The 12,758-nt window shown below is 43.6% G+C and overlaps 1 protein-coding gene across 9 annotated transcripts; it reads left to right on the top strand.

Moving 5' to 3' along the window:
- Positions 1-421: 421 nt before the first annotated feature.
- Positions 422-8,778, top strand: LOC124707100 (protein TPX2-like). Of its 9 annotated transcripts, XR_007004742.1 has the most exons (7): positions 422-771; positions 1,453-3,055; positions 3,530-3,669; positions 7,642-7,760; positions 8,015-8,101; positions 8,216-8,314; positions 8,458-8,778. XR_007004742.1 is itself a non-coding variant. In XM_047238762.1 (3 exons), exons 1-3 carry the CDS (start codon positions 3,613-3,615, stop codon positions 8,262-8,264), a joined length of 225 nt encoding a protein of 74 aa, XP_047094718.1. In that variant the 5' UTR covers positions 3,129-3,612; the 3' UTR covers positions 8,265-8,408. The 9 variants fall into 9 exon arrangements, 1 of the variants encoding a protein (XP_047094718.1); XR_007004739.1 differs by lacking the exon at positions 8,015-8,101; XR_007004735.1 differs by having other exon boundaries at positions 7,642-7,781; positions 8,015-8,314.
- The last annotated feature ends 3,980 nt before the right edge of the window (positions 8,779-12,758 follow it).

The raw sequence follows: 12,758 nt of genomic DNA, 5'->3' as shown, positions 1-12,758 counted from the left end.
TCAAAAAAGAAAAGCGAGTGCAGAGGATACGTTCAGTTTGGTCTTGGGCTATGCCTCAATTTCTTCTGGGCCAAAGCTTCACGGGCTGATTTCCATGTCGGTAACTAAACTTGTCTTCTTCCCAAGTCTTCTTTTCTCGTCCCATTCCCTTCCCTTCCCCGACGAGATCCCCACCATCCTCCAAACCCTAACCCCAGCCATGGCCCCCGCCGCTGCCGCCGCCGCCCCGGCGGTCAAATCCGATGACGAGGACGACTACGAGGAGTACATCCCCTCCAAGCGCAGGGCCATGGAGGCCGATCGCCTCCGCCACCAGCGCCTCTCCAAGCCCGCCGCCCCCTCCTCCGCAGGCTCCCCAGCCTCCCTCCCGCAGCCTACGCCCCAACCGACGACCAACCCCGCGGCCGCCCCCGATGCCGTCGCGCCCTCCGCCAAGCCCAGCCTCCTCGTCACGTCCACGCAGCACAAGCGCGCCGCCCCGGAGGTCACCGCCACCGAGCAGCTCATCCTGCAGGAGAAGGAGATGATCGAGAACCTCGCCGACGGCCGACCGCAAGTCGCTCATGTCCGTGCAGGAGCTCGCCAAGGGGATCACCTACACCGAGCCGCTCCGCACCGGCTGGAAGCCGCCGCTGCGCCTCCGCCGCATGCCGCGCGCCAAGGCCGACGAGCTCAGCTGATCTCTCTCCAACGAACTACGACGATGAACGTCGGATCCGTACTCCTCCTACCCGTGACGGACCCTCTGGATCCGAGAAGCTTGTTGATCTGGTCAGTTTTACTCATCCTCCTTCTGTTTCGATTTCACGTTTCTCTCTTCGGAACATATTGTCTCACCCAATTAGATCCTTAAATCTATGCTTGCGAACCTGGGTAGTAAATTACTTTGTTTGGTCCCTAGAAAATTTGATGAAAATTTTGTTGCATGCTATCTGTTCGTGATAATGCCTGTGTTATGCATTATGTTCTGTTAGTGTGCTTATCTTCCTTCAATCATTGATTTGAAAATTGCAGGAAATGTATAGTTTCCTACTACTTGTTACTATAATTTAGAATTGATGACTGACCCTAGAGTACAGTACTCCATATTGCAGCCTTATCTACTTGTCTGGTTGATATCTCATCATCCCAGATCAGGTCCAAAAACCATGAAATCCTTCTAGATTGTACGGTGCAGATTTAACATGCAGTATGTTCTACTTCTTTGTTGATGCTCAAGAATTCCATATAAGAAAAATATGTTTAGGCTGATGTATTGTTCGGTTGTTCAAATTAAGTGGATGCAAACATGTAGTACTAGCTAAATAATTAACTACATGTTATACTGTAAACTATATGGACATAAATGTAAATTTTCTAAATTAGTGTTTGTTCCTAGTACTTAATAACTCATTTTTGGTGTCTCTGAATGCTTGAATATGTAATCTTTCCTCTTTCTTTTATTGAGGACAGGGCTTCGTCCGAAGCGTCGAGCGGTGCCGCTGGTTTGAGATTGGAGTTGTTTGGGAGTGACCTGGAGAAGCAGGGAGAGTCAGGCATCCTGGCGGCTGGAGTTTGTTGAGAGGTGGTATCCTGCACACTGACATAGTCAGTGGTCTCGACGACAACAGCGGTGGGACAGCACTACTGCAACCCCAGCGTATCAAGTGGCCGCTGCCATGTGTCGGTGGTGGGCTCGCCACAACCACGGTGGCTCTTGTTCGGCTACAAGCAACCCTACTGTATGTGCTCTTGGTTCTCCCTGTGTTCTATGCTAGACATTCTTGATCGTGATGACATGTTTGTATGCCCCTGTGACACGTGAGATAGTAGATAGTTACATTACATCATGTTGATCTTTATGACCATAATAGCTGATTCATGTACATGCTTGTGCCTTAATGTTGTCGATGTGGTGATGCACTTAGTAATGCAAATGACTTTTAAGAGCTGTAGTAAATTAACTGCATTTCGTGTACTTAGATGGAGTTACATTTGTAGCTTTGCTTATTTAGGAAGACCGTGATCTTATTTTCGTATTGACTGACGAGTTAGTCCTTTATTGCTGCGTTCAGTTTGGAGGTGCACTGAGAAGTGCAACAGAGGATAAATTTACAGCATTTTGTGTTCTATGGAATTACATTTCTAGTTTTGCTTATTTAGGAAGAACCGTAATGGTTGTATGGTAATTTAATTACATACATCTAGTTATAAAAAGCTGATGAGTCATGATGCATGTGTGTACTCTTCAAGATCATAGTAGCAGGAATTTAATTGATTTAGTCAGACGGTCGTTGAACGAACTTTGTAAGTTTAACTAGCTTGCACAAAGATAATGGAATGCAGAGACAACTACTTCCACTCTTCAAAACTGCATTCCATATGGTTCTGTCCGTACCATATTTCCTACTATTGTTTTTTACTCTTTCTTTGTTTCTTTGTTAAGTAGTAGTAGCACTTCTTGCAAAAAGAGCTTTAGCTTGACCAGAGGCATGCTGCCGGCGGGTTACGCCCCTGTTCCCAGCCCAGCCCTCTCTCTGTTGTATCCTTCGCCGGCGATAACCACCGGTGAACAAAATAAACCAACGCCGTCAACATGCCATAGTAGCGAGATGGTAAGTACGTACTGTGCATAGGAAAGAAGCTGGGGTGACTGGAGCTTTGTATCCCATCCGTCCTTCCGTGATCAATAGCCCGTCCAGTATACATACATACTGCCAGTGTATATAGAGATTATAGATTCACGAATTCAATTGTAACATCATTATGCAATTCTATGTTATGGGAAATAGTTATTCATATCTATGCCTGTTGGCTGGCACCAACGAGACATTAGTGTCACCTATCCTATCCTGTATGTACATGTCGTACTCGTACCTTGTGCTACTTAGTGCAATCAGCTACCCTGGATTTCCTTTTCTTTCTTCATGTTTATTTTAAAATCGAATGCCCATCTGAAATATAATTCTTTGTCTTGACCCTTCAACCCTGGTTACACTGCTGGTAGACTGCAGATCAGCTTATCTAACAACGTTATTTGCCTCAGCTTTCAGCAAGGCGAGAATGCTTTTGACTGGTATGAGATTTAGGCCTTATCTAGTTTTTTTTCTTTTACTTTCATCAAAGTCTTATTTGCCTAATTAATTTAGGAAGTAGCAATGCAAGCCCGGCCAGTGGCATGTTTCATGGTTCCTGAACCAACTGCCCACATTGGGTATTGTATAGTGCATATAATGGCGTCCTATCAACTTCTGTTGGAGTGGTTCCTGAAGAGTAGAATGGTTTACTCCATGAAGTATCTCATTTTTGGTTTTGTACTCTAGCAACTAGTCCTGCATGTTACTTACTCCCATGTTAACTGAAAGTATAACTGAAAGATAAGCAGTCTGTGCCACCTATACTCGAGAGTAAGATAGTGTAATTTTATCATGAATGTCTCGTTGTCGAGGTCTGGAGATGCGCCTTAAAGCTGCATTTGTCGTTTGGACTGAATCTCCTAGCCCCTTCAGTGTTAGTAGTTGATTTTTGGTGTGTAACATTTCATGCACAGGCCGAAAATGGCAGTGCTGGGCTCCCACGAGCAGATGTGCATCCATTAAGAAGTGAGCAAACTCAGGGGAAAAGCACAGAACAATGGTTGCCAGTTCCTCTGTAAGAAGCACAGATGCCGTCATAACAACATTGTCACTGGTAAGTGTGAGTGTGTGACTACATCCTCTTGCTATATATGGCTTTAAAATTGGCTCTACGCACACAAATAAATAGAGATGAAACCTCACAACCCTGGTTCCGAGTTTTTTAATTTATACAACGTGTGTTGCTGCATTGACAGTCTATAACTTGATCTTGATGCTTGTAATTACCAATCTATAGCTTGTTGCATGTAAGTGCCCTTCAAGGAAGATGTTATGCTGGTCGGATATTTCTGTGCTATCTCCCTTTCTCCCCCTTTCTAACAGTTGTCAACTTAGAATGTAACTAGTTGAATGCCCGTGGTTTGCTACGGTTTCTATTATTTTTCACAATTGTTAATCTAGTAAATATAAAAAATCCTTGTATCATAAACACATTCATTATATATTCTAAAAAAACATAAAATTCTACCCATTCGAAGTATAATTGGGCTACCGTTATAACTGACATTTTTCAATATAAAATAAACATTTGATTAATTATTTTATATTAAAAATTCTACTCTTCGATGCTCCTTAGATTCTATCGTGCAATGTTGGATAAGTAAATATAGTAAAAAAAATATACTCCTATTGCTCCTTAGATACCTTTAAAGGGATACATATAATGTAACAACGGTTGGATAAGTCAATATCTTTACAATTTTTCTAAAGAGATTTTATAGTCTATCCGAGGCCAACTATCGGACAACATTGTCAGCAACTGGTTATGTAGTGCACATTAGTCTCTACCATCTAGAGGATCTCATCCCATGCCACTATGCCGATGAAGTTGAAGCAGTCATTATGCATAGGTCAATCCATCTTGAGTATGTCCAGGATTTTCTTAAGACTCAAGTCTAGTGGATAAGGTTTGAAGCTCCGCACCCATTTCTTCTTGTGAGGAAAATGTTAAGTTATATTGCTCTGTGTGTGGAAAATGTTATCAAATAATGACTTATTGATAATAAGTCATGTGTATGCTCTTTGTAAAGAGCAATTCCAAACAAAAAAAGCATATTATCCCAAAACATGGTATAAAATGTAAACACTTTCCATAATTACAATCCCTATTCAGGAGTTTAACATGGTATGGACAAGTATACACAAAACTAACTTGTATGTAACAAACACGACCATCGTACTTTTTCAGAAATAAGATTTCAAGGGATTGAGCACCAATACAAATTATTTTGTGGCAACTTTGATGATATCTTTTATCTAGTTCCAATACAACTTTAATTGAAGTTTAAGAACATTATTCACATACATAGTGGAACTTTTAGGCTTTAGGGAGATTATTTGTTTACCTCGCTCCCTTTTCTTTTTTCTTGGCCTTCGTTCTACCAATATGGCCCTGCCGTAAACAAATGCTGCTTACAAGAGGCATACAAAATACCACAAAAAAGTTCATCTCAGTTTGGTTCCGCCTACAACTGAATTGGAAAATGGCAAACCAATATAGCTCCTTCACGATGCTAAGAACTTATGAAATCTAGCACATAGTATGCAAGAAACAGAAACAATTCATGGTTGCTAGATGATCTAGGGGGTTTAGGACAAGCAAAAAAAGGCTTCATCGCTAAAATTTACGAAGGAGAAATGCAGATCCTTTCCCATTATTCTCGTCGAATCCAACAATAATTTGTAACAAACCATATCACCCCTAAAAAATTCAGAGATCTCTTAAAGGTAAACTGACGGTCTTCAGGGCCACTTGTGCTTAGCCTAACATAGAGCGCAGTAACATCTAAGAACCAGAAAAATAAGATCAAGAAATTTCTTTTTGTATGTTGACATTACCTTTTTTTTGTAGGATTGTACATAATTGATGAACCCAATATGTTTATTTGTAGTATGACATCATATTAATCATACTCGGTTGCCAATTCAACAATCATCTTATGGATGATACAACAAATTTTATAAAGAAAAACAAGCAAAAGGATTAACTACCAGTTCTCACACAATCAATTTCACGTTAAGATCGAGAGATTTATCCAATCAGTATTTCACTTGCAAACAATTCAAGTTAAAAATATTAAAAATACTATTTTAAGGAAAGTGACATACTAATCATCTTACAAATTTAGTAGTAGATCAACCATTAAGCTGATGCTTTGTCGTCCTAAGTTGGTGTTGTGTTGGCGTCTCTTCTCCGTCGTGCTGCTGGTGTCAATCCTTGTCGCCGCTGTAGGATCCAAATGAGGTTGGGTTGAATCATGGATCTCACACCATGGCCCTGCCTCGTCTGCAGTAATTAATAGAAGCGACATGTGTTAGACATGAGTACACGACCCAAACTTCGTCAGCTTAGTTAGGTGCATCAACGGTGTTAATTTGACATCTAGCTTTCCTGTATTAAAATACATAATTCTAACACAGTGTGTGCAGTCTACATCAGAACATTGAACATATTATCCTAAAAAGGGTTATTTTGAAAAGAAAATGTGTAGTAGTTATTCATGTACCCATTCGCGGGCATGAAAAAGAACACTGGCACATGTTTTCCAGCCAAAGATCCAATAACTTACCATGAAAGAAATACTTATGTGGAGTAATAATATACTCTTGATCAATCAACGACAATGATTAAATTCTTCTTACCTTCTGAGAGGTATATTGGAGCATGTTAAAGGGGCTCCAACATGTTTCCTGGAAGTTCAAATGCTAGAAACCAGAGTCATATCATTAGCTTTCATATAATAGTGTCCGTGGGTCCACTCTTGACAGCAAACCAAGAGATTAGAAAATACAACATCTGATCAACGACTGAGCTTATCACTCGTAAAAGTAACAGTGAAAATTTTAGCAAACTATACACTATGTAGTTTATCATCTAGGTTGGCACCCGTGCCAAAAAAAAAATGTGGTGCACAAAAAATCTTACTCTTGTAATATGAGAGAAAATAGAGAGGCAAAATCCTTAGGAGAAAAAAAACGGAAAATGCAGTAATTAAGCACTTGTAAATCTTCACTTTTTTCATCCTGATCTTCTCCATGGATGCATGTCACATGCTGGATTTTCATCAAGCACTTAGGAAGCACAAAACAGCCTAAGAAAGAGGAAGATGAGTGGGATAGGAATAGCGTAGAACAACACCCGTAGTAGAAAGAGCAAGAGAGACAATTCTATGACCGACTTTGGGAAGGAGGTGCTCGTGGCTCCGTGGAGGATGAAGGTGTGAGCGGTGAGCCATATGTTGAGCGGGTCGTACACCGAGGGACGGCTCCGAGCAGGGCTGCCTCCAATGGTGCTTTCTGATTTGGCTGTGATCCTCGTTGATGTGGCATGTGGGTTACACCCTTGTCATGGTCGTGCATGGAAACTCAGCGGGCGAGGCAAGAATGACGGGCGCCACAACGGTGGTCGAGGACATCGGTGTGCAATTGAGAATTTGAGATACATTCTGTCACCGTGTCCGAATGGTTTAGGCAGGTGAGATTTGATATGATAGCATGCTAAGCCTAAAATAGAGATTTAGGCATGAATTGATGATAATTAGAGATTTTTTGGTAAGTAATTTGATTTAATAAGAATATAAGGAAGGAGCCAGAGTCATAATCCCTTGATTCCTATGTACTACCGTGATTGATTGATGAGGAAATAGGCTGGACGTCGGAGATTTTAATTTCTACCATGTCCTAGCATTTTTTTTTTTTTGAAGATTACCATGTCCTAGCATGATTGATTGATACCGTGATATTTCCTATTTAATATATGTCACAAAGAGATGAAGAGGCGATTTGAGATGAAATTAGATCGGACCATAAGATTAAATTGGATCGGACGAAGTAGAGATAGTAACATTGATTGGACGGACAGGATGGTCTCAATCTCCTTCACCAAACGCGTTGTATGACCTACGACCAACTCCAATATAATAGTAAAGACTAGTGTCTACTTTTCTTGTCTGATCACAACTTAGATGTGTGTGAAATGTTTTTCTAATCTACTCCTGCAAATAACATTAGTGTACCCATGTTACAGGAAAGAGGGCATGACAAGGAGAGGCAACTAGAGGCACAACTCTTACAGAAGAAACTGGAGGAAGAGAAGGCAAGCAAATTCAAAGCTATTCCCCACCCCTACACAACAGACTGTCCAGAGTACATCTCTGTTTTTTCAGAGTACATTTCAGTTTTTTCAGAATTTGAAGCACATCTTATACTTCAGAAACAATTAAATTACTCCACTTCCAGAAACAATTAAATTAGGTGTAGGATGCATAGCACTTCCAGAAACAATTAAATTAGGAGTACTACAGAATTTTAATCAACTTACTGTAGAAGCATACCACTTCCAGAAACAATTAAATTAGGATGCAATAATATATTGTTAATAAAGTAATAAAGTACTGTAGGATGCAAATGGAGTTCCTGGAAGCCTGTTATCTTCTTCAGAGACCTGACTTGAATTCGTTTTGAGACCTGACTTGAATTCTTGCCTGGTATCTTCTTCAGAGACCTGACTTAAATTCTTGCCTGGTATCTTCTTCAGAGACCTGACTTGAATTCGTTTTGAGACCTGACTTGAATTCTTGCCTGTTATCTTTTTGGAGCAGAGGAGTAGAGGAGGCGCAGAACAAATGTCAGTTAAGGACAAGTGCCTGAGCTCACTGGTTTTTACTATAAATGTGTATACTTTCTATTCTGTATACAAGGTACCTATGTACTTGATAAATTTAATGTGTTACTACTTACTAGTTGCTGCAATTTGATTTTATTTTCGCAATGGGTAATATGTGTACTTCCCTGGTATAAAGAAATATTGCTACTTTTGTCATGTTTGGTCTGTTTATTCTAGATATGATGGTACTGTGCTGACATTGGAGGAACAAGCGGCGAATCGGGAACAAATGAGGAAAATTGAGAACCTTTGGTCAGACAAGTAAGATGGAAGCCAGTAAGATGAACCCTATTAGATGAACCTTGTTGTGTATTTTATCTAATGGTTTCAAACCATGTTGTTCATGATGTGGAGATGAACCCTATTGGTCATGTAAGTTAGATGCCTCGATTGTGAACCCTTGAATGTTTCAGAATGTTGGTTTGAGACCTAGACTGCTTGGAAATATTGGTTTTAAACATTGTTTAACTTATTGAGTTTGATGTATGCTTGATTGTAGATTGCTTGAATGTTTGCAGGCAGTATAGTAACCTTAAAAATGCCTAAGAAAATAATCAGCGGCACCAGAATTAAAAGCCTGAAAAAGTAATTGTAGGCATCCTTTAAAAGTGCCGGCAAAAAGTTTAGATGGTATCGCTAGAAAAGTGCCAGTAAAAAGATTTCGTGACATTTTTCGAAAAGTGCCGGTAAAAAGATTCTATGACATTTTCAGAAAGTGCCAGCAAAAAGATTCCATGGCATCTTTCAAAAGTGCCGGCAATACTAACTAGCGGCATTTTTGGAAGTGCCTTAAAATACAACTAACGGCACTTTTCTAAAAATGCCGGCAAAGACCTACCTCGACTGGAATAAACGCAGCACTTTTTTTTGTGCCTTGAAAAATATTTACCGGCACTTTTGGTGCCTTTGCCGGCACTTTTTTGTGCCGGCAATCTGGGTACCTGACGCAGTGAGCCCCACGAACGGACCTTCTGAGACTTTTCTCCTCCGTGCAGGTTCTGCTGGCGGAGCTGCACCGCACGCTAGGGAGGATACGGGCGCGGCAGGGACTTGGTCGTCTCCCGCCGCCTAGGCTCGTCCCCGGTCTCCCTCCGGGCAAGGACAACATGGAGTTCGTCCTGCTCTCCGCACGCTAGGGAGGATACGGCCGTGTCCCTCGAGCCTGCAGCCTGTAGGTAACAACGAGCGGTGGTGGCCGGTGGCCTGTGTCGGACGCAGCGGTGCAACCAGCAGTGGTGAGGGGTCTGGTGCCCGGTGGGATTACGCTGCTGGCGGGAGACCTCCATTGGTGGATGAGGACAAGTGTGCACGGACAGTGCGACAGAGCCGAACAGCTCCCGAGGCACGACGTAGTTCGGCACAGCCGGCCACTCCGTTCGACGAGGACGAGTGCGTGGGGAGGACGGTAATTACAATGGAGCTGCTCTCGAAGGAGGAGGTCGTTCGACACATGTGGTTAGTGCGCCAGCTAGCCACGTTCTTCGGCAAGGACGACGCCGCACGCCTTTGCCGGCCGCCTCCGGCCAGGGCGTGCCCGAGGACTGGCGACCATCGTGGTGGTGGGCGCGCTGCACAGGATGAGGCCATATATAGTTGTACTGGGGCGAGGGCGAGCACGTTCTACTTATCGCACAAGGAGACGATGAGCATGCCAGTAAACTCGTGCAAGGTGCCACAACTCAACAAATCTGGTAAAAGCATCGGAGGCCATTTGCGTGGCTCTAGAAGGACTCAACAGGCGAGTTCATGGACAGTGTCACGAGTCCCGTCTCCATTAACTGGATAGTTCATGGATGAGTTGTATCTACTTCCAGCTTGATGAGACTAGGAACCAACGATCCTTGCAGCTTGATGATGAATTCATGATTCAAAAAACATCTGAAGCAGTTGTACTATAGCCTACTGAAATTGAATCAGTGCTTCCTCGTGATTTGTTCGGCAACAACCTCTCAATGTATGATAGCAGCTTCAAACGCAACTGAATTTGCTGAAGTCGTTTCATTGGCGAAACGTTGCTTTTTCTTGGCGCAGTTGAACTGGAGAGTGGACCTGCTGAAAAGTGATGAATTACACATTGCAAAAGAGTAAGAAACATTTAACTCTATTTTGTCAGAAATTACAGCTTGCGTTATATTGTGATCCAAATTCATATACTAAAGGGAGGCTAACTTCTGACGAATATATACATTTTGTAAGCCGTCAGCTAGGGTTAATCAGATTATAAGATAAGAGCATGTCTAACAGGCCCCATATAACCCGTCCACCCCGTAAAATTCCGACGGGATACGGGGCAGGCGCGATTTGGGGCGTCTAGCAGGCCCCGTATTCGGGCTGGCCCGTTTCGGCGGAATACGGGGCCCAGGAAATCGACCCCGTCGCCCCGTACTTATACTGGGCGCAGGTGCGAGTGAGGGGTTAACCCCTCACTCGCAACCCTAGCTCCGCCGTGCGCCGCCGACTCCATAGTTAGCTCCGGCGAGCAATCCGTAAGTACCTACCTCCACATTTCACCCCAGCTTCGGCATGGACGCACGCCGCCGCAGTACCGCCTCGCCGGCGAGCGGATCGAAGCGATCCCGCTCGCCGGACAACGTGGGGGATGCGTGGCGGCGCCAATGCAAGAGATCCGCCGCCGGGAGCCGGCGTGCGGCCTGCAGGTACGCCGGCGCCGCGTACGTCCCGCCGAAGCTCGTTGACTTCGCGGCGGGCGGGCGCTAGTACAACGAGGATCCACCGATGAAGCCGATGAGCGGCCCCAAGTTCGACGAGTGGCGCACCGACTGGGAGCGCCGCCGCTGGGCGAAGGAGGCTTGGAACGCGAGCAGTGGGAGCACCAGCGCTGGAGGAGCTCCGCTCGCCGGCGAGGAGGAGGAGGCCCCCGACTTGTTGAAGGCGCTACGACAGTTCCTCAAGGACGACGCCAAGAGGAAGAGGGCGGAGGAGGAAGAGGTGGCGGCGGCCATCGCCGCCGCGAAGGAGGCAGAGTTGCGGGAGGCGGAGGCGGAGGCAGACTCGTACCTAGTCGACCTCCCCGAGTAGAAGTCGCGATCCATTTAGGATCGCGCATTTTGGATGTAGAAGCGTTGATCCGTATGTATGATCGACGAACTATGAATATGAAAGTTTCCCGGGGTTTTAAATTTACGAATTTACGGGGTGAAATACGGGGTCTGCTAGACGGAACGGTGTATCTACCAGCACTTTTTTTATACGGGGCGAAATAATCGCGATATACAGGGCAGAAAAGTAAGGGGCCTGTTAGACATGCTCTAACCCATGACGTTTTGTAAACATTTCCCGATATAATGAAATTTTGCTGGCTGGCGCCCGTGGTTTTTTCTCTTCTTTGTTGGAAGGGAGTTTTCACGTTAAATCTTGTGTCCCCTACGTGTGTTCTTGTTTCGTTCTTCTTTTTTGCTTGTCGCGTTTATAACCGTTTGATGTGCGATTGCAATAAAAAAGTAAGAAATGATCAATTATATATATGTTAGAAACTATGGCTTAATGAACAATAACAAAAAAAGGAAGAAAATTTTCAGGTCCCAATGCCAACCAAAGGAACCAGCGCACCGGTGTTTAGGAAGAAGGAAATAGACGTAGTAGGTGATGATATTTGAAATTTTGGCACAATTAGAGTAGAGGTGTGTGTTTCGGGGCTTTGCATTTTTTCTCTCTCTGGGTGCAACACTCAGGTGTCTGTTGCAATGGCACGGCAGAGCGGCCATGGTGATGTCGGAGAGGGGCCATGGTGATGTCGGAGAAACGCCCAGCGAGGAGCGTGTTGGCCATACGCGGTATCATCGCCATGTAGGGGAGCCAATGCCTAATACTTTGATTTGCGCCATTACCGATCTAAAGTTGGCATTGCACTGGTACTTGACCATAGGTTTTAGTGATATCTATCTCTCTGTGTTACGACTTTCGAGTCGAGGCGGTACGTGGCCTGGAGCAAGCTAGTTTCCGTCTAGAAAGTAATCATGGTCGTCTGGAGCAGAGTACAAGCAGGCCGTTGTCCAATAGTTTTGAATCGAAGGGGGGGGAAGCCAGCAATGGCTGACGCATGTCGCTTTTGTGATTAGACATATGCAGGTCCAGGATCATGGATTCGAGTTACAGATGAATTGTGTATACAACTAGTATATACAAGCATACATGTGATGGCATTGGCGGCAATATATGAAAATCATCTGGTTGAGTATAAAAAAATAAAGGAGTCACAAAAGGATATAATTGTGCAATCACAAGAAGAATCTGTAATCTCTTCATTGCTCAGCTTGAGTAGTAACGTTATCATGCTTTTCCTGAGGACATTCATGTATGCAAAATTGCATAAACCGGAGGAAAGTAAGCATGTTTTGAAAAAAAGTATGAATGATTGGAGAGTTTTTAGGATATCAGAAGAATAGTCAAAAAAAACCTCCAAATTAATGTTTGCACATATATTTTTATAGTTTTTGCAATACCTAACGGGTAGTCGC

The sequence above is a fragment of the Lolium rigidum genome, chromosome 4 (assembly GCF_022539505.1).
Source record: "Lolium rigidum isolate FL_2022 chromosome 4, APGP_CSIRO_Lrig_0.1, whole genome shotgun sequence".
NCBI classification, from domain to species: Eukaryota; Viridiplantae; Streptophyta; class Magnoliopsida; order Poales; family Poaceae; genus Lolium; species Lolium rigidum.
This window is presented reverse-complemented; position numbering and strand designations above follow the sequence as displayed.